The 24,958-nt window shown below is 38.2% G+C and overlaps 1 protein-coding gene across 3 annotated transcripts in view; it reads left to right on the top strand.

Annotated features, from left to right (window-relative positions):
- The window catches only part of LRP6 (LDL receptor related protein 6), a 183,793-nt gene extending 160,288 nt beyond the window's left edge, over positions 1 to 23,505 (top strand). For 2 of the 3 annotated variants that reach the window (XM_022577612.3, XM_022577611.3), the window contains 6 exons: positions 2,683 to 2,919; positions 3,812 to 3,922; positions 7,612 to 7,842; positions 9,488 to 9,624; positions 10,282 to 10,379; positions 13,911 to 23,505. In XM_022577612.3, the coding sequence (XP_022433320.1) occupies positions 2,683 to 2,919; positions 3,812 to 3,922; positions 7,612 to 7,842; positions 9,488 to 9,624; positions 10,282 to 10,379; positions 13,911 to 14,208 (1,112 nt within the window). In that variant the 3' untranslated portion in view covers positions 14,209 to 23,505. The remainder of the gene's footprint in view (positions 1 to 2,682; positions 2,920 to 3,811; positions 3,923 to 7,611; positions 7,843 to 9,487; positions 9,625 to 10,281; positions 10,380 to 13,910) is intronic. The other variant, XM_089920312.1, reaches the window with a different exon arrangement.
- Positions 23,506 to 24,958: the final 1,453 nt, after the last annotated feature.

Below are 24,958 nucleotides of genomic sequence, written 5' to 3'. Positions count from 1 at the left end.
GTCATTTTTATCTTTTTGTTGCTAGTAGTATGTTTCATTGTATAAATAAGCCACAGTTTTATTCTTCTTGTGTTAAGGGACATTTTAATTGTTTTCAGTTTTTGTTATTAAGAGTGAAACTGCAGTGAGATTTTTCTTGTGACTTAACATTGATTTTACAATGGAGGTAGATGAAATACAGAATCTTAATTCCTCTGCTTGACCTTCAAGATGTGTTTTCATTTCAGCCTATTTTACCAACCCATCTCATTTGTATTTCTGCCCAGTCTGCTCACTTTATTTTTGTGTGGCTGTTTGGAGTTCGACATCACTGTGGCATGTTCTGTTTTGTTTTGCTTCTGTGGATTTTCTTGTGGTATTTCAGGGATGTACTTTTCTTGCCTGCACATCCTCAGTCTCTCGTTTCCAAGGTGTGGCTGATGAGCCTTCCTCATGATCTCTGAAACCTTCAGTAGCTGTTACTGTTGTCCCTTCTTCTGAATTGTAGCACTTGTTAGCAGCATGCAGCTCAGAGTTACATAATCATTTGTTTTATATTCATTAGTGTGTTCCTAGCCCCAACCAAATTAAAAGCTCTTTAAGGACATGGACCACATTTTATCTGTTTTTATTCTCCATATGATCTGTTACAGTGCTCTATACATAATAGGATCAAATTTCCTCTAAAAAGTCCCTCAAATTCTCCATGTAAAATGTTCACTTGTAATCTCTGAAGGTTTTCTGATCCATAGTTATATAATAAAGTTCTGTTCTCTAGAGAATTTACTAACAGACAAGTTTTTAAAAGGCGTCAGTGGGCCTGTGATACAGTAGTAAAGGCAAAGGCAATGGGCTAAAAGTAAGGAGACTGCCCTTCTAGTCCTCTTTTTTTTTAAATCACTCTTGTTCATAGGAAGCTCTTTGACCTTGGTGATCACTTAGCCTCTCTGAACCTGTTTCTTCATTTGCAAAACGAAGAAATTCGGATTGAATGACAGCTCTCAGACTGGTCTCAGCATATTTTTACATTTTAAAGAACTGCTGAGGAGAGCTTTTGTTCGCTTAGGTTATATTTATCTGTATTTACCGTAGTAGGATTTGAAACCAGGAACTTTAGAAAATAACAATAAACCTTTACATGTTCTCAAATTAAAACTGTTAAGAAAATTAACTGTATTTTCTAAAGCAAAATAATTTTAGTGAGAAATATGGCATTATTTTTACTTCTTTGTAAATCTCTAATGTTGGGCTAGATTCTGATGTCTACTTCTGCATTCAGTCTGTTGTAGTTTTGTTGAAGTACATGAAGAAATTTGGCCTCAGACAGATATGAGGAAAATGGAGGACTATAATATAGCCTTTTCAAATAATTATGTACATTTATGTTGAATTCTACACCAAATCTTGACAAGTGGTCATTTTCTATAGGTTGAGCTGTAATGTGGAATTTGAAACCATATCAGCTCGCTTTTCATAGTCTCGTGTTGAAATCTGTTAGTTTATCGTCAGCTCAGAATGGATATTTTACCTGTGCACTATTTTGTAACCTTACACCTTGGTCATTTGGAAATATTAGAATTCCACTCAGAAATTCCCAGATCTTCAGATTTTGATGCGTTTCATTATACAGTATCGAAAAAAATAACATTACCACCAATCTCATCATAAAAATATTTAAGTACTAGGAGTCTGTCAAGTTTAGTTTTGGATATAGGTCTTCCAAAATTATAATTTCTGATTGAAAGTTCCAGTGTTGTAATTTGCCACAGAAGTACAGTGTTATTACGATTTGCTCTTGTTTTCCTTGAAATAATTGACTCGCTGGTTCATGTTTTTTAAAACTTCCTGCCAAATACCCAAGTGCAAACATTGATAGTTTATCTGTCAGTTGTTCTTTCACATCAGAAGGGTGTCCCATTTTAGGTTGCGTTTATAGCTCAGAATGCTTTCCCTTAAGAAACCATCATGCTGAGGTATGCAACACGAGCTTTATACATGCTTCCCATTTTGTCAGATAGTATTGAGGAGACATGTACTCAAAGAATTGATTTTAATGTAATTAATATTTTTACTGATTCATCAAGAACATTCTTAAATGAAACTGGCTTCCCCATTGCCCCCCACCCCGTATGTATGTGACTATGTAGAATGCAGTGACGACTAGTACAGTTTGGTGGCATTGCCTCGAATCTGCTAAGGTGCCAAGAGTTTTACCCACCATTCTTTTTGTGGCACCAGTGCAAGTGACATGTTAATATTATTATAAAATAGTTTCTGTCAATTCCCTGAAAGAGGTCGCAGGTTAGGAACCCCCAGGGGTTTGTGGACCATTATTTGAGAACCTCAGGGCTAGAAAAGTTATGAATTCTAAGGTAACTTTAAAATATTTGGAGGTCGATGATTATAGTGATGATTCCCAGGTTATGTGTGAGATTATAACAGATTGCAAATACAGTAATCCTACTTGAATTATAGTATATGAGAAAACTTCTGCCTTATAGTTTTGCAAGTTAGTGAATCTAAATGAAGTACTGTAAAGATTATATTTCTCTGATTCAGTGAGACACTTTACAAATTTTATCTATTATAAAGTGTTTTGTACATGCTAATTATTAAATGGGCTTCACTCAGGTGTAAATGTTTGTACCTCTGTGTGACTGTGATTACGTTTTTGTCACTCCCCTCCCCCTTGTTCATTTGAAGAACCCCCAACATGTTCTCCTCAGCAGTTTACTTGTTTCACGGGAGAAATTGACTGTATCCCTGTGGCTTGGCGGTGCGATGGGTTTACTGAATGTGAAGATCACAGTGATGAGCTCAATTGTCCTGTGTGCTCAGAGTCCCAGTTCCAGTGTGCCAGTGGGCAGTGTATTGATGGTGCCCTGAGATGCAATGGAGATGCCAACTGCCAGGATAAGTCAGATGAGAAGAACTGTGAAGGTATCCGAAATTCCTAGGCCTGGTTATGGAGTCCTTAAGTTGTTTGAAATTCAGAGTATTGTTTTGGCTCATTCAGTGGTAGATTTGGGGTTTTTCAAGTGTATTTGACTTTATTATTTCTGAACATAGTAGCATGTTCTAAATTGTTTTAATTCACTTAACATGCGTAAGGTTTATACACGTTAATAAGCTTTGCAAGTTGAGAAATGAGGCCAAAACGTTAGACCTTCAGTATGTAAAACTAGTCCTTATTTCCAATGAGCTCTCAGTTAGTGGATTTATTTATTACAACGTAAAATAATTTCATATTTTCTCCTTTTATCTGCTAACCTTTAACACAGTAAAAAACAACCACAACAAAAGCAAGAAAAACAAATTCTCTGGAAATTTTTAGTGTCCAGAAATGCATGTAGAATTCTTTAATTCTTGACAGAATTATTAGTGAAACATGCAATTTAGCATAAAGGACAAAATAGGAAATTTTGTGCTGGATTCCTTTGTCTTCTCTTTTCTCTCAACCAGTTGAAATCCCTAGAGAATAATTTGTAAGTTTTCTCTAAAAGTCTAATTTGTTTTTCATTTGCGCCCAGAAAGCACTTTTTTTTTTTTTTTTTTTTGCGGTGCGCGGGCCTCTCACTGTTGCGGCCTCTCCCGTTGCGGAGCACAGGCTCCGGACGCGCAGGCCCAGCGGCCGTGGCTCACGGGCCCAGCCACTCCGCGGCATGTGGGATCTTCCCGGACCGGGGCACGAACCCGTGTCCCCTGCATCGGCAGGTGGGCTCTCAACCACTGCGCCACCAGGGAAGCCCCAGAAAGCACTTTTTGACTTTTGCCATAGTTTACCTTTACATGGTAGCAAAAATAAGAAAACTATTTGCATTTTTTTCCTCAGTGCTTTGTTTAATTGATCAATTCCGCTGCGCCAACGGTCAGTGCATTGGAAAACACAAGAAATGTGATCATAATTTAGATTGCAGCGACAAATCAGATGAACTGGATTGTTGTAAGTATGACTAAAACCTTGTTTATTACTCTTAAGGGAGAAGTTTTAAAGTACTTTTCCTTTTCTTTGTGTGAGGTTCACTTACAACCAATATTTCCTTATTAAGAAACAAGTTACTAAGTTAGTTATTTGTACCAGGGATTTCTTACATTTTATATTTAATAATTTCTTAAAGAAAATAGTTTTCTTATGTACAAAAATCTTCACAGAAACATTTAGTAAAGCATCAGAAAAGAATATTGTTTTGCCAAAACTAAAGTTAGGAAATTCTCAGTTTAGATATGTAGAAATCACTCAGTGGTCTAAACTTAAGAGTTTCTGAACATTGGTCCATGTTTAAAATCTCCCATTTTTTTTCTGGGTAATTTTCTACCAGTGACTTTAAGAGCTTCCTTAAAATGCAGCCTGAGGATACTTGAGCCACCTTACACCCCTAGGTCTAGAGACCTTAGGCTAAATAACCTGTGTTTCTTCAGGGTTCATAACTATTGACTAATGTCCTAACATAAAATATATCCCAAACTGACAAACACTTCTGAGTGGAATTCAACACAAGCCAGGTCTACCTACCCTGTTTGTGGAGTTTAGACAGAACTCATTTTAAAGCTCTTTAATCTTAACAAAGACTTTAAGCTGGTATTTTTACAAAATTCAAATGGGAGACTCACTAAAATTTTTGGAAACTATTCATTTATTCAGCAAACATGTGCTGAATACCTACTGTGTGCTGAGGATGCATGGTACCTGTACCAGGGTTCTCAAAGTCCTCTGTGGTTGGAGGTAGTAGTAAGAAGAGGGATTTTAGAGCCAGGCAGAGATGGGTTTGAATTCTAACCTCACCGCTTACCAGCAATTATTTGCTCTTGTTAGGCCTCAGTTTCTCCATCTTTAAAATGAAGATAATATTTAGCATGGCTGTTGTGAGAAAATTAAATGATTTAATGTATATAAAACATACAGCTTGGATCATAGTAGGTACTTGATAAAGGAGTGTGATAAATGATATTAAATATGCTGTAATAGAGATCTGTACAAGGATTAGCACAAAGAAGAGAGTAGTCAGATCTTTAGGAATGAAGATGGGTTTCAGGGAAAACGTCTTAGAAAAATGGTGCATAAGGTTGGTGGGTGTTGGTCAGTGAATAGCGTTACTTATGCGGATAAGTGGAGAGATTGCATTCCAGGCAGAGGGACTGTCCTGTCCTGCTCAAAACCAGAGTGAAACAAGCACCTTTGAGAAGTTACATGTAAATTGGACTGCCAAAATACAGTCTCCTGTCTTGAGGGGTGTCAGCTGGAGATAGCATATGTAAAGGTGAGATCACGAAGGATTTTGCTTTTCCTCTAAAGAGTCTAGACAGTATTCCAGAATAATGGAGAGCCATTGAAAAACTTAAGTGAAGGACTGGCATGGCTACATAATTGTGAAAGCTGTAAAGCAGATGCACTGGAGGTGATAAGATTATGGCAGGGAAATTTTTTAGATTGGTTTTAGATTTGAAAATTTTTTGACCACATCAAGAGGAATACAAAGATGTGAGTACACACAAATGAAAGTGTCATACAACAGTATTTACCTATATTGTGTGGAATGCATTCTGAAGTTTTCTGCTTCAAAATGCTGGTTTCAACGCACTAAGTTGTTTTTACCATCTAATGACTTGCAGCCTATAATTTTAAAATGCTTTGGAGGCTATTGTAGTTCCAGCAGAAGACGGTGGAGGTCTAAAGCAAGGGGAGCAGTGGTGGTGGAAAGGAGGGAGGGGATAGATTTCAAAGTTATTCCAGAAATAGAATAAAAAGGGGTTGGTAACCACTTAGAGTTGATAAGTCTAGGTTGACTCGCAGGTTACCTCATTGAGTGACTGGAGTCATAAACCAGAATATATGTCAGAGACTAAGAACCCAAGTATCATTTTGTATCTTGACTGGATGTCATGTTTAGCTGATGTAGATTTTTAATTAGTTTATTTTTCTTTTAAATTTAATTTAATTTCCTTTAATTTGCTACAGGTGCCATCATTTATTTATGATCTACCTTACCCCTGGAGTCTAGGAAACATTGACAAATGATGGTGACTATGAGTTCAGTTTGGATTATGTTGCATTAAAGTTGCCCATTGGGTATCCTATTGTAGCTATTCAGAAAGTTAACTGTATAGGTCTGTAGCTCAAGAGAGAGAGATGGGCTTTTTAGTTTATTAGTGTTAATTACAGCTGAGGCAGTAGATGAAATCTCCTAGGGAGAGTAAGCAGCGGAGGAAAATAGCAGGTGGTAGACAGAACTCTGGGGAAGCACCTGCACTTGAGGCAGACAGAAGAGAATGAAGCCAACAAGAGGAAACAGAACAGATAATCAGATTTTAAAACTGAGAGAGCGGTATCTTGGAAGGATCAGGCATTTTTGAGAAGAAAACAGGAGTCAGCAATATCGAATGTGTAGAAATGTCAGTGAGAAGAGTTTATTGACTGTGGCAAATAGGAGAACTTTGACCTTTGCAGACTAGTTTCATTGTGGTAGTGAGGACAGAAGTCTAATTTCAGTGAGTTAAGATGTGACCCAGAGACTAAGAATTGGAGATGATGAGTATAAACTGTTGTTTCTTGAAGGTTGGCGTTAGAAAGGAATGCCAGTGCACTGAAAAAGAATGAGAAAGATGGGCTGTTGCTCACAAGGACTAAGGAGTCTGCCTCAGAGTCCATAGGTGATAATATGGGACTGGCAGCCCCTACATATTATGAAACTTAGTGATGTTGTTTTCTCTCATTTCTTGGATTTAATCATAGGGTGAGCTAGCTATGTGGATGGGTGCTTTTGAGGCAAGATGAAGCAGAAGGAAGGTGTTTAAAGGATCTGCAATTGTGAAATATAGTCTGACTGTTCAGAATGGAAGGATTTTCCATCTGAATGGAAGAGTAATGCTCTGAATCTGATGAGCCCTTTTGCTGTTTCCCTCTACCTCTAATATTGATGCCCTCTGCTTCTCAGATAGATCAGATAGATCAGGGATTCCATGAATATAGATGCCATGGGCATCTCATGCTCTGGATTTTCTTTCTGAGTCCTCGGGTACTCATGTATCAGAGACCTTATACTCCTTGCCCTCAGGCAACTAGACTCCCCCTTAAGGCAGCAGTGTATTGGGCCTGAGGGCTGATGCTCATCTGTAGCTTCTACTTTCTCTTCACCAGGCCTAAATGTCACTTTTCAGACCTAAAATCAAGCTCAGAGCTGATTTTGGCTTCTTTACCATTCCAGGTAAAACATTTGATGACTTTTCCGGGTCCATCCCTTCTGACCCTAAACTTTTCTCTGAAATTCCAAAGTAACCTCATTGATTTTTATGATATACAGAATGAACTAGGATAGATTTTATCTATATATGTGGTTTTAAGCTTCTTAATGGTGTTTAAATCTATAATTAACATTTTTGTTATTGATTTACAATTATACTTCCCAATGTATTGTTCTATGTCTGTTTTCACTTAAGGATAATTTGTTTTGATTCCTAACAGTGACATTTATGTATATATCCATGGGGCATGATGTATATGTATTCATAAAAGAGAAAAGTGTTTATGAGTTGTCTTCATTAGCCTCACATTCTCCTTGCAAGCCTCTTTTTAATTACTATTTTGAACCTACAGTTGTTTTTCCATTATATAATTGTACTGCATTCCCATTTTAGATCCAACTGAGGAGCCGGCACCACAGGCCACCAATACAGTTGGTTCAGTTATTGGAGTAATTGTTACCATTTTTGTGTCTGGAACCATATACTTTATTTGCCAGAGGATGTTGTGTCCACGTATGAAGGGCGATGGGGAAACCATGACTAATGACTATGTAGTTCATGGACCAGCTTCTGTGCCCCTTGGTTATGTGCCACACCCAAGCTCTTTGTCAGGATCCCTTCCAGGTGAGCTGAGACTGATCCATTGAGAATCAAGTCTTGGGTCCTGGCAAGATTGCCACGTTTCCATTATGGAAACAGAATACTGCCTGTAGTCTATGTCAACGTAGACCGCTTTGGGTTTAAACAATTATAAGAACAAATGTTCTCTTTTACTTTTAGCACCTTCTCTTTACACAGAAGTCCTTAGGTATGGTTTGGTAGAAATTGCCAAAGGATATAAAGCAAATATTTGTACATACAAGCATTTATATATAATACATTCACTGCATATACTGCGTTTCTGGATGTGCTCTACTGAAAATGAATCAGCTGGTCATTTGGTGAAAAGAGTCATAAGCCACAATTCTTTAGGTTCACTACCAAGAGACCTCAGTACTACTGAGCCCAGGAATTAAAGGAGGCCAAAAAATGGATGAAGATTCCTTTTCAGCAAACAGAGATTTAGAAATACCTGAGTGATAGCAGGGAGGTATATATCATCTTATGTTTTCTCCTAACTTAGGTGATGACAGTGGGAGTAGGTTTTGTTCAAACATAGCCAAGTTGCCAGATGTTCTATACTTGAGAGAGACCATATTGCTCTAGGGACGTACAGCTTTCTTTTCTTTTCTTTTTTTTAAATAAATTTATTTATTTACTTTTGGCTTCGTTGGGTCTTTGTTGCTGTGAGTGGGCTTTCTCTAGTTGTGGCGAGCGGGGGCCACTCTTCGTTCCTGTGCGCGGGCTTCTCATTGCGGTGGCCTCTCCCGCTGTGGAGCACGGGCTCTAGGCGCGCGGGCTTCAGTAGTTGTGGCTCGCGGACTCCAGAGCACAGGCTCAGTAGCTGTGACGCACAGGCCTATCTGCTCCGCGGCATGTGGGATCCTCCCGGACCAGGGCTCGAACCCGTGTCCTCTGCATTGGCAGGCGGATTCTCAACCACTGCACCCCCAGGGAATCCCCAGCTTTCTTTTCAATGTATTTTGGTACCCTCAGTGAAAGGAAGCCTTTCTTGTGATGAATATGGAGAAAGAGATACCAGGCCAAGAGCCCTGTGAAAATAAGAACTTATTCTGGATGTTAACTCTAAGGAAACGTGTGATTTTTAAAACTGTTAATGATTCCTTGTTACCATACCTAACTTTGTTAGTGGAATTTGGGAAGTCACTTTGAAAAAACGGAATTTCTTCTTTAGCATTGTAGTTGTGATTCCAACAACATTTGCATCCAGTAGATAAAGCAATAATCTTCCATACAGTGAATTTATGCCCTTAAAAATGGGTTTAGTTTTCTTTTGAGCAGATCTGTTACTTAGTCTGCCCTGCTTTGCAGCCTCCACTCTCCACAGTTCTTTCTTTCTCAGATCCTCTAAGAGGTTGAAAACCTCTCAGTTTGAAGAGCTCTGCTTCCATTCTGGGGAAGAGGAAGGGCTGGGAGCTATTCTTGGCCTTGTTCTAGGCCAGCTCTCAGTGGAAGTGTCCACTTCTAGGGAACATTTGTTTCTCTTTTCCATTAAGTGTTTTCAATTATTATTGGGAAAAGAGGGCATAAGTTGTTTTAAAGCCAAACTATTTGACTATTGGTATCTGTAATTCTAGTACTGAATAAAATTATTTCATGCATTTTTATAGATCTTATTCAACTTCAGTATTATCCTCCTTCATTTTAGGAATGTCTCGAGGTAAATCAATGATAAGCTCCCTCAGTATCATGGGGGGAAGCAGTGGACCCCCTTATGACCGAGCTCATGTCACAGGAGCATCATCAAGTAGTTCTTCAAGCACCAAAGGCACTTACTTCCCTGCAGTAAGCAGTCTGTTTTCCTTTGTTCACTTTGAATACTAAGATAAACAGGATCTTAGATTTTTAACTTATTTAAATGTGGGTACTCAGTGATGGTAATATAAAAAGTTTTTTAGTATAGAATTTAGGTATATAAGGCTCAAAGGATTTACCACCACGTGAGCACTTAGAAATCTTTCTTTAAGTTTACTGTGTAGCAACCAGCATATTTGAAAACACTGACATTAATTTCATATACTGGGTAAAAGTAGAACTATTGAATAGTACCTCCTGAGAGGCTAAGGACCTTCATTCCATGACCTCCCAAGAGAAGAAGCACACCTGGTATTTCTCCTAAGTCAGTAATTTTTCTCTAAACATTTATAATTTTAAAAACTCAGAACCCAGTTGTGCTGCACTTAAACCAGTGACTTGTAGATTACAGATTTCCTTCTCATCACCTTGTGCTGTTCAGCCATAATGAAATTGTGTCTTGGGGGGTGGAGAGCCACAGTCCTGAAGTACTATTTTAGGTCAATTCTTTGAAACAGGATTGTGCTACTAGTGTAATGGAAAGTAATATGAACAGAGATGAAGGAAAAGAAGTTGAAAAAAGGCTAATAGTCTCTTGTCTGGAATAGACTATTCTTATTTCAATAATTTGATTATTTTTCCTTTTAGATTTTGAACCCTCCGCCATCCCCGGCCACAGAGCGATCACATTACACTATGGAATTTGGTTATTCTTCAAACAGTCCTTCCACTCATAGGTCCTACAGGTAATACACATCCTCTTCCAGCATAAATCGAAGTATTTATTAGAAGCAAGTATTCTAGTTGTTAGTTTGCTGTAGCCCTGAATGAATAGATGATGGTCACCAAGAGAGAACAGGCATCTTATCTTGGCAATGCTGATATTGCCCCTACCACAAATCCTTTTCTTTCAGGGCATTATACGTTTTTAAAATTGAAGTATAGATGATGTACAATACTATATAAGTTACAGGTGTACAGTATAGTGATTCACAGTTTTTAGGGGTTATACTCCATTTATAGTTATTATAAAATATTGGCTATTCCCTGTATTGTACAGTATATCCTTGTAGCTTATTTTATACCTAAAATATTATACCTCTTATTCCCCTGCCCCTAAATTGCCCCTCCCCACTTCTGTCTCCCCAGTAGTAACCACTAGTTTGTTCTCTGTATCTGTGGGCCTGCTTCTTTTTTGTTATATTCACTAGTTTGTTGTATTTTTTAAATTCCACATATAATTGATATCGTACAGTATCTGTCTTTCTCTGCCTGACTTATTTCACTTAACTCAATACCCTCCAAGTCCATCCATGTTACTGCAAATGGCAAAATGTCTTTCTTTTTTATGGCTGAATAGTATTCCATTTTGTGTGTGTGTGTGTGTGTGTGTGTGTGTGTGTGTTTACCACATCTTCTTTATCCATTCATGTGTTGATGGACACTTAGGTTGCTTCCATATCTTGGCAATTGTAATAATGCCGCTAGGAACATTGGGGTGCACATATCTTTTCAAATTAGTGTTTCCATTTTTTCAGATACATGCCCAGGAGTGGAACTGCTGGGTCATGTGATAGTTCTATTTTAGTTTTTGAGAAACCTCCATACTGTTTTCCGCAGTGGCTGCATCAATTTGCATTCCCACTAACAGTGTACAAGGGTTCCCTTTTCTCTACATCCTGCCAGCATTTGTTATTTGTGTTCTTTCTGATGATAGCCCTTCTCACAGGTGTGAAGTGATACCTCACTGTGGTTTTGATTTGCATTTTGCTGATGATAGCAGTTTCAAGCATCTTTTCATGTGCCTGTTGGCCATCTGCATTTCCTCTTTGGAAAAATGTCTGTTTGGGTCTTCAGGGCACTATACATTTTTTAAAGAGAGTCAAAAATGCTGTCTTTTAAAGCATTAAGGTAGAGCCCCCAGGCTTTGGCAGTATTCTAAGGAAGTTACCCCCCAAAGTGAGTTGATTGCAAAAAGGTTACTGCTGAGGTTAGGTTTGATTGATAGTCTTCAGTGGAATATTGAGATAAAACTAAGGTTGGGAGCGTTACGAGAACTCTAAAACAACAGGAGTATTAAGGGAACAGAATTTGAGAAGAGTTGAGAGAAGCTTAAGTTCACCTCTTGCTTACATATGTTATTACAATCTGGAATGAAAAGTTTCTCATATAGTTGCATGGAATAAATCATGACTCACTAAAATAACTGAAATGTATTTGTAAGCCAGAAATGGGAGGATTATGCCTTTGTGCTGTTTCGTGAGGCTGTAGAGCATAGGGATGAGCAAGTTAAGTCCTCGTGTGTCATCTTTCGTCTTATTTGAGAGGCCAGCAGAAAGTCAAAAACTTATACTCTCTCTTCACTTAGTGCCCAGTGTTTATTGGCATCCCTCAAGTGCCTATTATCTTCGAGATGAGGTGTTTTCTAGCATTCCAGTCAGATTGCCCTGATATATGACTTTATAGATGTGTAGAAAGCAAGTGGAAATTGTTTATAGTGTCTCATTCACAATTCTCATTCAGTTTATGGATAAGATAGGCTTGGCTCTGAACTGATTGTTTTTATGTTTTATTGTAAATGTTGCTTTCCCTACCACAGGTTTGTTCTAAAAAGCCAAATAGAAAGGCAGAAACCTGAAAATTGAAAAAACAAAAGGAAAGACCTAAAATTTTACTTTTAAAAAATTAATTTCCTTAAGTTGAATAAAACACTGTTTGGTTCAAGTAAACGTAATTGCATCAAAAACAATTCTTATTTAACCATTTCCCACATCTCAAGCCCAATTTATTTCTTCAGAGTGAAACTTTTGATCATTTGTTGAAATTTTTGTCTAACTTAAAGTTTGTGGAACTGAAAAGAATTTTGTTAATTCTATTTCCTTTCGTTCTCTACTCTTTTTTTTTTTTTTCTCCCATGAAAATGGAATTTGGGCCTTTTAAATGTAGAGCCAAGAAATTTCTCCAAGGCTTGCCACCTGATTGGACAGAAAGATAAGACGTAAAAAATACTATGACATCATGTCAGTACTGGTAATAAAAATGCTTGAGAACCTGCTTGGCAGGTCATGTAACTTGTGGCCTTTTGCAGCCATTTCTTTCCATACCACTGAGGGCTTGCCTCACGTGGCTTTTATCCTGAGGTGTTATCTGGCACTCTGTATCGCTAGGTATTTTATAAATCATTCCTTCAGTTTTACACTTGCTCTTGCCCTATACTCTTGCAGTCATTTTGTCTGATGGGAAAGCATATAAATAAATCTTGATTGAGATAAATATGAAATAAGATCAGCTTTACTATACTTACACTATGAATGGTATAAGAAGTCATAGATAGAAGTAGAAATGATAGAAAAGCCAGCAATTTGTCAGCTCTTATTTTCACTAGTACATTTCTCTCTTTCCAGCGCCTTTTTCTTTAGCCACGCTACAATCTTGACTTAACAGCTATAGATTACTTGAAAAGGTAGCTTAAAAGGTGTAAAAAATAAATTAGGACTCTGAAATACATGTTAGAAAATTCACTGGTCCCGTATGGATACCTAGAATTTATCATTTTGATGTTCAGTTAGAGCCACTCTTATGACAATATGCTTGTCTACATACAGGGAATCAACACTCCTTCCCCCAAACCACAGCAATTTCCCTTTGCTGATAGTAATAATAATGGGATAGATAAGCTCCTTAGGCTGTCTACCAAAATTCAGCCTGGCTTGTACAGTATTTGAGTTGTAAAGAGAGAGTGAAGTCTTCAGATATCATTAAATTATTCATCAGGTAAATCATAGATCGTTTAAGGAGTATTGAGAGAATGCTAACATGTTTGAGTAATGTAAGATAATAAAGACCCATTCTTCTCACAGATCATGGAGAGGCAGAAATTGGTGAGGTCCACTCTATAGACTAAATCCAAAATGTATAACTGATTTTCCAAAGATGACCATTAAATACAACTTTGAATAGTTCTTTTTTATTCTATGATACAGGGTAACTTAAAGATACAAGCGCACACCCAGAGGCTAGAATGGGTTCACCTCTGCATTCCCATTCTATCCACTTTTAATTGCCTCTAATCACATTTTATCTACAAATATGAAACACATGCTATCTTCCTCCTCCAATCTGCCATGGAAAACTGCCTCTTGGTTGGTGCAGCTTTAAATTGTAGTAGCTTATCGTCTTGCAGGTGAGGTTTGCGTTTAATACCTCTGTACTCTGATAGAGAAAACCACCTCTCCAGAAGCCTGACTCGGCCTCTCCTGATTTTCTCCCTATGCCAGCTACAGGCCGCACAGTTACCGGCACTTTGCACCGCCCACCACACCCTGCAGCACAGATGTTTGTGACAGTGACTACGCTCCCAGCCGGAGAATAATGACCTCAGTGGCCACAGCCAAGGGCTACACTAGTGACTTGAACTATGACTCAGAGCCTGTGCCTCCGCCTCCCACACCCCGAAGCCAGTACTTGTCGGCAGAAGAGAACTATGAAAGCTGCCCACCTTCTCCATACACAGAGAGGAGCTACTCTCATCACCTCTACCCACCGCCGCCCTCTCCCTGTACAGACTCCTCCTGAGGAGGGGCCCTCCTCCTCTGACTGCCTCCCACACGAAAATGTAAACACGAAATCGGTTGAGATCTGGAGGGGGGGGAGGGAGCTCTTCGAGAAGGGTGAGGCAGACCATGTACAGATAAAAATTATAAATGGGTTAGGGCATACTGGAGATATTTGTACAGAAGGAAAAGATATTTATATATTTTCTTAAAACAGCACATTTGCTGCTTGTGCCATAAAAATTTGTATAAAAAATAAATTTGTACTAAAAGTTTTATTTTTGCAAACTAAATACACAAAGCATGCCTTAAACCCAGTGAAGTGACTGAGTACAAAGGAAACAGGAATAATAAAGGCATCACTGACCAGGAATGTCTGGGCTTTATTGATACCAAAAAAAAAAAAAAAAAGAAAAAGAAAAGAAAAAAAATTAAAGTCCATCTCAGAGCAGCAAACTATAGATACTTGGAAGTAGCCAAATGGCCTTCATGTTAACTAACATTTGAAGGCCAGCAGATTTAAGAAATGAAAGGAAAAAAAAAAAAAGAATTAATACTAACTTTGGATAAAGGGCTTTGTTTTCTCTAGGAATCCAACAATTTTATCGAGGAAAATAGATATTTATAAAAATCCATTTGGGGTGCTGCTGTTGTGGGAGAGATCAGCTGTCTGGTAAGATGCTATGGGGCCGTTTGTTGTGCAAGTCTTCTGTCCCTACCTTAAAACTCACTCCTCTGTCATATATTAATTTTTTTCCCTGGGTGTTTTCACCTTGCTTCCTCCCCTAGCAGTATTGTAGGGTATTTTGCCAAAATACCATAATTTATTCACAGTTTTTTATCTGAGGATTGATAAAATGGAATTTTCTAATTAAGGTTTCATTTTAATATTTCTACTAGCTCCATACCCCAGTCAGCTTAGCTCTTCATTTGGACTGCTGTGTTCGCATAATGATCAAAGGTTAGACATGTTATTGCTCCTCTTTACTTCCAAGATTGTTTTAATGCTCATTAAAATGTCTTTGTACAACACATATAGAAAACGTTTAAGAGTTACAAATTTAACCATTAAGTTTTTGTTGTAAATTAGTCATATATCCTTGCAGTACTTTCAGCATATAATATCACAATATAAAATCATTTTTATATGTATCTTTCCTAGTAAACCATTTAAATATGTTCCGGTTAGAGACAATCTATTTAAAAAGAGAATTTTTTTTGTTATCGTTGGGTTTTCCCTTTATTAACTGTTGGTGACGTTTTCGTGTTCTTTAGGCCGATTTTTCTCAGAATGATCTCTACATACATACCTCTTCTAACGTGTGACATGAGTTTAATATCTTTCTGTTACCTAATGTGAATGTTAGATTGTTTTCAAATTATCCATGAATTATTCTTATAATCACCTCATATATTTTTTATGTGTCTTCTCTCTTATTCCATGATGGATTAAGACGATTTAACAAATTTAACAATATGGATTACATGAGAAGGCAAACTATTAACTTCTCAGCTGTCAGAACTTGGGTGGAGGGGAATATTGGAAGGCTCTTACGTAATCTGCCTGACCTGTGTGGTACTGGGGCTGCTCCATCTTCAGCTATCAGGGCTGACCTGTGGAATGATTCTAGCACTGCTCTGCCACCTTGCCAGAAGTTGGTTTCCTGCTTTTTACATGTTTCCAGAATTTCTCTGCTAAAGTTGAATGTGTTTTTAAACTAAATGTATTTTTACCTTAACAGATGTTGGTCAGTTGTTATCGAATGATTTTTTTTTTTTTTAATTCTGTTTTGTTGAGGCCTCTCTGGATTTCAGGACTGAAGAGAAAACAGTGGAAGAAGGGATTCAGAATTTTGGTAGAGGTGAACTAACTGTTTAAGCAATTTAAAAATATACCTAAGTAATCTTTTTAAAGAGAAAAAAACACAGTTTCAGAGTAATGCTTAGATTATTGGGATACCTTATATGAATCAGGTGCACTTGATTTTGCGTATAAATAAATGGTAATCCATTAGTATCTTGCATTTCAGTCAGACGAGTGTTAACTCTTCCTGTTGATGGAACAGTGCTCAAGTTCTAACAAAATGGACATTGAAGTTGCGTTCTGTGACACACAAGGGCGCTTGATGCTCAAATGAAGATGGAAAGGTTAGCAATAACTGGGTATCACTTAGAATTTGAGAATTCTATATGTTTACATTTTTTAATGTGCATCTTTATCTGGTGGGCTTCCCATGTGGAAACTTGCACTATAATGAACTAAGAAGAATATTGCCTTGTTATATCTCAGTTCAAGTGCTTGTACTGCGATGGCAATGGCCTCTTCTTGCAAAATACTAATTTGTGTGCCAATTTGTTTGAAATTATTTGAAGGCAGTTCAGCTTAATCTCAGAATCCTCTTTCTTGGTATTTGAGATGGATGCTTAACATTTTGGGGAGTACCTTTCAAACGAGAGGATTGTCAAAATTCAGGAAAGACTTACTGACCCTCAGATTATATGGACAGTTAAGCTTAAAAGTAGACTATCTTGATTATTAAACACAAGATCTTTAATTGGAAAATAAAAAATTAATATATGAGAGCACAAATCAGGGGAAAAAGGGAAAAAGTGTTTTGAATTTGGAGTATTGCTAGATTCATTATCCACGCTGGGGGGCAATGAATAAAATTTCATTATATTCCTTAAATGCAAAAGTATTCACTGTGATTGTATGACGTGAAGTACGCCCACTTACTGATGTCATTAAAATTATCTGACAATTGAACTTCAGCAAAGCATGCTTTCTGTACCCTGTAGTAAGCTATTCTTCACTGAAGTGGTCTTTTATAATTCTGAACTTTTATAATCTTGAACTTGGCTTCTGCAGAGCCCTGGTTTTCTGAACAGTGGCCCAAAGGATTTTGTTGCTTATATCAGATAATGGCATATTCACAATGTAAAAAACAGTTAAGGCATAGAATTTTCTCAATATTAATTTTTCTTTCAGGAAATTTTGTTATGCCTCTGACACTTGCTATAACTCTTCTAACTAGCATATCATGAGATATTATATGTTTAGCAGAAAATTATCATTATTTTAATTTTAATATAAAAATACTTTGTGATATGCCACCAAAGAGCTTATCTGACCCTTCAATAAGTTTGAGAACAACTATTCTAAAGGGTTGATATGTATTTAGAAATGAAGTCTTTACAGTACATTTTCATCTAATATAGGCCAGTAATTGGGGGTGGGGGCTTTTGAGCAGTAAAATTTTAAGATGATTGAGGATTATATGTTTTCATCATTTAAAAATACTCCAAAGTCAATCATTTGTATACAACCAACTCATTTGATATTAAGACATTGTTAAGGTATAAAAATCGCCACCATCCTTATTAGGTAGCAGTTAGTTTGGAGAGAAAATTTTTTTGTTTTGCTGTAAAAGCTCATTAATGAAGAATACTTCATGTAGGGTTAGTAACAGTGACAATCTGTTAATGAACTGTGTATATTTATGTGACCTGATAGCAGCAATCATAGCACAGAGACTGTTTACTTTTGGTACAAAAGAAAGGCTTGCCTTAAGCAAGCAAACCTGGCTCTGTGAGAGGTCTGCTGCTATTGTTTCTCTGTCAAGTCCTGTGCCTCGACTAGATTCTTAAAAGTGTAGTTTTTGTTTTTTTGTTTTTTGTTTTTGCGGTACGCGAGCCTCTCACTGTTGTGGACTCTCCAGTTGCGGAGCACAGGCTCTAGACGCGCAGGCTCACTGGCCATGGCTCATGGGCCTAGCCGCTCCGCGGCACGTGGGATCATCCTGGACCGGGGCACGAACCCGTGTCCCCTGCATCGGCAGGCGGACTCTCAACCCCTGTGCCACCAGGGAAGCCCAAAAGTGTAGTTTTTAAAATTGCTTTATCTCTTGCAGGGGGAAGCTTGCCACTTCATTGATTTGCATGCCATAAAAGCAGCATGTTGATTATTGCCATTACACATCTAACAAGATTCAGAAACAAAAATCTTGGCCTTTTCACGCCCCCCAAGTATGTCAAACTTTTAATAAGCGCAGTACTTCATTCTGAATAATGACATGAATAGTATGTCTGGAGTGTGGGTATGAGTATGTGATTATCAGATGGCTGACAAATGTTTGAGCATCAGTAAATGAGACTGTACACTGAGTGTAGACATGGACTGAGTCTTAAAGAAGTTCAAGCATTGTTTAAAACGTGCTCAGAATTCTTAAACTTAAGAAATTTAATATTATTTGGTACCCCTTTCCTTATCCCAAATCTAAAATGAACCAAGAGAAATAACAGATGATTTTACAAAGTACTAGTAGCATATGGTTGGTTTCTGACTTCTGGGATTGCATCATTTCACAATAGGCTCAAAATTTAGCTTTTGAAATTCTCAAACTTTTAAAGGACTTTGGACCCTAAAGCATAGCATTTTACTGTTATAATTTTAAAAGATTTTTTTAATTGTGAACCATATACTCAGGATATTTGTTTGATTGGATTCTGCCTTTTGTTAAACTAAGCCTATACCTGAGCGGAGAGGGAGGTAGATTCTTCGGTTAATCTAGATGATTTAGAACGAAATTACTGACTTCACCCTTCTTCAGTCAAGGTAAACTTTACTGGTTTTTTGTTTTTGGTGTTTTTTTTCATAAGGCATTCTTAAACCATTCTTAAGTTATTGCTGAAAAAAATCATCATGACTTTACAGGTAGAATTATAAACTAAATGATATCTTGTACTCAGAAGTGGAATATAGCCCTAACAAAAACTAACTTTTAGATTTCCCATTACTTAGGGTTTGCCCAGTAGTTAACACCAAAGAATTATACAATGTGCTTTTGCTTAACTGTCCATTCTTTTTTTAAAAGAAAGAAGTTTTTTTAATTATTAAAAAAATTTTTTTAATCAAATATAAGGGCAGGGATATAGATAAATATATATATATAGATAGAGAGATCTCTATGTATATGTCTCTCTAAATATCAATGCCTAAATATGAATATTAAAAAGAAAATAAAGCAAAGAAAGTCTGATTAAACCTAACATTATATGAAATTAAGTATCTGGGCTTCGTTGAGGACATTTTATTATAATAAGAGTAAAGAGGATACTGAGATGCTTAAGCTGGACTAGGCTTATTTGCAAGTGAAGGATCTGGTGCTGCTTTCAGATGTTTTATCCTCTGTGTTTTTAAATTTTTTCTTAAGCTTTAATCTTCGTCATTGTCTTAAAGTCAGCTGGTGTTTCTTGTTCATGGACTTTGGTACGATGGTGCTTTGCAAGGATGTATTTATATTTTAATGACCAACATTTGGTCAGCCCTTGTCCACTATTCACTTCCCCCTTTTTGTAAAATAAGTGCTTTAATTTTAAACTGTATAAAAATACCTTGTATAAATTCCCTTTTTGATTATTACAATAAGTTGAGTTGTAACAAATGAAATGTTGATTTTTATAATAAAACAGTGGAAAATGCAAGTGTCATTTCTTCAGCAAGAAATTGAAACAGTTGATTGTGCTTTGCTATGATATATGAATGTTGTGTTTCAGACACAACAAAACCCACCTTTATTGTTTGCATTTCAAATAAAATACAACTTTGGAAGAGAGGTTTGAGAACGGCTGTTGCTTAGTGCAGTGCTGACAATACCTGTGATTGGGAACAGAATAAGGAAAAGTTGGGTCTCCTTACCCACTGCACAGCAAAGCCAATCTACTGATACCGGGTTGTGGTGAAGGAAAGTATAGCATTTATTTGCAGGGTGCCAAGCAAGAAGAATGGGCAGTTCGTGCTCAAAAGACCCAAACTCCCTGATAGCTTTCAGGAGAGAGTTTTTTTAAAGGCAGCATTTGGGGTAAGAGCTGCAAGGTGCATGACTTTCTTCTGATTGGTTGGTGGTAAGGTAACAGAGTGGTGTTTCAGGAATCTTTATCATTAACCTTGTGGTTCTAGCCAGTCTGGGTTCTACATGCTTGTGGTTAGCATGCAGTCACCATTCTCTACTTGGGTTGGGGGGCTGGGAATCTTAGTTTCTACAGAACAGCTCAAAGATATGCATCAGGTTGTTAGGTATATCCCTTGAGAAGGAACTAGGATTCTGTTTTACCACTGAACTATTATCATTGCTTTTCTTGCTTAACTGCTTTTCCTTTGTTTCTGAATGCCCTCTCTTCCCTAATTAGTAGGAACTCTGGGAAGGCTTAGGAGACTAAAGCCTTTTTCTACAAAGAAACAGGAGACAGGAGGGCTTTTGTGCTCAGGAGGGCCCCACAGGGTCCTGCTCAGTTTCACAATTTGTGCTTCTGATTGCTCTTTTTTTGTTGTTGTTTTTGCGGTACGTGGGCCTCTCACTGTTGTGACCTCTCCCGTTGTGGAGCACAGGCTCCGGACGCGCAGGCTCAGCGGCCATGGCTCACGGGCCCAGCCGCTCCGCAGCATGTGGGATCTTCCCGGACCGGGGCACGAACCCGTGTCCCCTGCATTGGCAGGTGGACTCTCGACCACTGCACCACCAGGGAAGCCCTGCTCTTGTTTTTATAAACTCCTGGAAGGAGTCCTGATGTGGCCTCTGAGCCACCCCCTTCTCCTCCTCTAAATTATCTTTAAAAATGAACTTGCTTTTCCTGGTGCAGAGCCCAATATGATATGATGATATTGAAGGGTAGCAGAATATACCACTGCAAAATATGCGGCTTTGGCATCTTGATTATTTTGATCTGTAGGTACTTAAAAACCAGCATATGCAGAGAAAAGCTGTCTCTGAATTCCCCTTATCTGCCTAAAGACAGATCATCTGAAAGCAACACAATTGTCATGAATCATAAATCCCTTCCCCGAGAGTTTTATCAACCAGGGAAGATTGACGTCATGGGAGAGGAGACTAGAAGTGGACACGTTGGCCAAACAAACTTTGTCACAAACTATCATCTCTCCTATGTATTTCTTAAAGGCCTATTCATCTTTCCTAATAATCCCTTAAGAGGCCTACATCCTCTTTCCCCTTTCCCTGTTAAAATGGTATTTAAGCCTGAATTCTAAACCACCTTAAGGAGTTACTCATTTTTCTCTGGGTATCTCCTATGTGTACCTAAGGTATACATGTTAATAAACTTCTGGTCTTTTTTTTCCCCCCCTTATAAATCTGTCTTTTATTTTAAGAGTCTCATCTAAGAACTCAGAAGGGTGGATGGAAAAACCATTGAGAGCGCAAAACTACCGGATCCCTGCTTTAGTCTGAGTTTACTGTTTGATAGGAAGAGAGGAAGCTGCTTTTTTATTAGGCAGTAGTTGAGTTCAAACATCAGGTGGTTAAATGGAAACCAAGTGGTTTTTTTTTTTTTTCCTTAATCAGTATATTTTAAAATTGAAGTATGGTTGATTTACAGGGTTGTGTTAATTTCTGCTGTACAGCAAAGTGATTATATTCTTTTTTTTTAGTATTCTTTTCCATTATGGTTTATCATAGGATATTGAATATAGTTCTATGTGCTATACAGTAGGACCTTGTTGTTTTTTCTGTTTGTTTGTTTTCATTTTATTTATTTTTTATTTTTGGCTGTGTTGGGTCTTCGTTGCTGTGCACAGGCTTTTTCTAGTTTCGGCGAGCGGGGGCTACTGTTCGTTGGCAGTGTGCGGGCTTCTCATTACGGTGGCTTCTCTTGCTGAGGAGCATGGACTCTAGGCACGTGGGCTTCAGTAGTTGTGGCTCGCTGGCTCTAGAGCGCAGGCTCAGTAGTTGTGGCACGTGGGCTCAGTAGTTGTGACTAGCAGGTTCTAGAGCTCAGGCTCAGTAGTTGTGCGCACGGGCTTAGTTGCTCCGCGGCATGTGGGATCTTCCTGGACTAGGGATCAAACCCATGTCCCCTGCATTGGCAGGCAGATTCTTAACCACTGTGCCACCAGGGAAGCCCAGGACCATGTTGCTTATCCATTCTGTATATAAAAGCCTACATCTGCTCACCCCAACCTCCCACTTGATCCTTCCCCCAACCCCCTCCCCCCAGCAACCACCAGTCTGTTCTCTATGTCCACGATTCTGTTTCTGTTTCATAGATAGGTTCATTTGCGTCATATTTTAGATTCCATCTATAAGTGATATCATATGGCATTTGTCTTTCTCTCTCTGACTTACATTACTTAGTATGATAATCTTTAGTTGCACCCATGTTGCTGCAAATGGCATTATTTTGTTCTTTTTTATGGCTGAGTAGTATTCCACTGTGTATATGTACCACATCTTCTTTATCCATTCATCTGTGGATGGACATTTAGGTTGTTTCCATGTCTTGGCTATTGTGAATAGTGCCACTATGAACATAGAGGTGCATGTATCTTTTTGAATTATAGTTTTGTCTGGATATATGCCCAGGAGTGGGATTGCTGGATCATGTGGTAATTCTGCTTTTAGTGGAAACCCAGTTTTAATGTAAAAGTCTTTCCTTAGTAGATGCTTTTGAAAAAATGAGCTTACCTTGGCTTCTTTGCTGACCCCTTGCATTCTTTCTCTGGAGGGGAAACAACAATCATGTAAGTTGTGCTGTTGCCAGTTGAGTCAAAGAAAGGAAAGGCAGAACTATGGTTGGTTTGCCTGATTTTAAAGGTGTGCTGTAGAATAAGGAAAACAGTGAAAAGACTAATTCAAAAAGACACATACAGCCCAGTGTTCATAGCAGCAGCATTTACAGTAGCCAAGATATGGAAGCAGCATAAGTTTCCAACAAGTGAATGGATAAAGAAGATGTAGTGTGTGTATACACACACAGACAGGCACACACAAGGGAATATTACTCAGCCATAAAAAACAGTGAAATTTGCAACAATATGGATGGGCCTGGAGGGAAGGTATTATGCTTAGATAGTGACAAATAATGTATGCTATAACTTATATGTGGGAATCTAAAATATGAAACAAATGAATATAACAAAAAAAAGAAACAGACTTAACAGATATAGAGAACAAACTAGTGGTTACCAGTAGGGAGAGGGAAAGGGGGAGGGGCAAGGTAGGGGGAGGGGATTAAGGGGTACAAATCACTATGTATAAAACAAATAAGCTGCAAGGATATATTGTATAGCACAGGGAATATAGCCAATATTCTATAATAACTTTAAATGGGTTATAATTTTAAAAATATTTCATCACTGTGTTGTACACCTGAAACTAATATAATATTGTAAATCAACTATACTTCCATTAAAAAATGAATAGGGAATACAGTGAGTTGTTTTGGGTTCTTCTTTCCCCAGATAGGTTTTCAGCTAAGATTTTAGATTTTTTTTTTTTTTTTTTTTTTTTTTTAACGGTACGTGGGCCTCTCACTCTTACGGCCCCTCCCACCGCGGAGCACAGGCTCCAGACGCGCCGGCCCAGCGGCCACGGCTCACGGGCCCAGCCGGTCCGCAGCACATGGGATCCTCCCGGACCGGGACACGAACCCGTGTCCTCTGCATCGGCAGGCGGACTCTCATCCACTGCGCCACCAGGGAAGCCCACAATCTTTTTAATTTTAATTCTTTGCCTTGTATGTGATTGCATTATTTCTGTAAATTTAAATCAAAGGATGAATTAGTAATCTCAGTGTTCAGGACACACTACCCCAAAATATGGCACCTTGGCATGTTGAATATTTTAAGCTGAAGGAATTTGAGAAATGGGATGTTCAGGAAGGACTCTCTGACCTTCCTGTGAAGCAGGTATAAACCATCATGTGAAAGGTGCCCTCCCTTTACCCAGAAGAAAGACACACTGAGGAATCTGAACAGGCGTTGCTGAGTTCTCCCAGTTTACTACGCTTATCTCATACTCTGCCCTATCATATCTTTCCATGACTTTCCACTCTTCATCAAACCCAGTGAAAGAACAGGTTTAACCATCTTTTGGATCTTCATTTCCTTATGAGGGCTCCCATGTCACGTAAAACAACATTTGTATGCTTTTCTATTCTTAATCTCTTTTGTTACAGCGGTCCCAGTAGAGGACTTAGAAGATATCTTTCCTCCCCTGTACTGGTTTCAGACCTCTGGATCTATTCATTTGTACCATCGTGCAGTCTGCACAATCCATCTTCCACCCCAGAAAATTTTCTGCCTGAGATTTGCATTTGTAAATTCAGATTTAATTAACCATATAAAGCCAGTCTTCCCCAATAAAGAGGCTAAAAATAAAGGATAACATTTGTTAACATTTAACCGGCATTTACTGTGCACCAGGTGCTGTGGGAAGTATCGCATTTTTTTACACAAAATAATCACTGATTAATGACCAACCTTGACAGGAAGTGCCCAATTGAAGTATGAAAATTCTAGTGTAAAATTTTGATCAGAGACAGTTGGCAGTGGATGCAGGGAAAAGGACACTGAATTGAGATTTCGACTGTAATCTCTGTTCCATTTTAATTAATTGCCAAGACATGTCTGAAGTCATTTATTCTCTGTATTTGTTGGTATTCGTCTCTAATAGTTTTCTGAACCTTGACTCTTCAATCAGCCAGTTCTACCACCTGTTCCAGAGAGCTACTTGTACATAAAGCATTCTAGGCAATGAATAGTATTATAGGGAGGCCAAACAGCTATGTAGCATCCTGTTCTGTGTAGATCCCTGTTTAATGCCTTCTTCCTCCTGGCCCCTTCTCTGGTCTTGCTTTGCATTCCAAAGGAATTTATAGCTCTCAAAAGAGAGACAACACAAGGCCTATCATACCGTAAAAGCTGTATGGCAGACAAAAGTGATTATCTTTTGATAATCAAAGGGAGCTTTTTGATTTGA

The sequence above is a fragment of the Delphinapterus leucas genome, chromosome 11 (assembly GCF_059928025.1).
Source record: "Delphinapterus leucas isolate spDelLeu-1000000601 "Yukka" chromosome 11, BTC_Dleu_Yukka2, whole genome shotgun sequence".
NCBI classification, from domain to species: Eukaryota; Metazoa; Chordata; class Mammalia; order Artiodactyla; family Monodontidae; genus Delphinapterus; species Delphinapterus leucas.
Note: the sequence above shows the minus strand (reverse complement) of the source record. Positions and strands in the feature narration are given on the sequence as shown.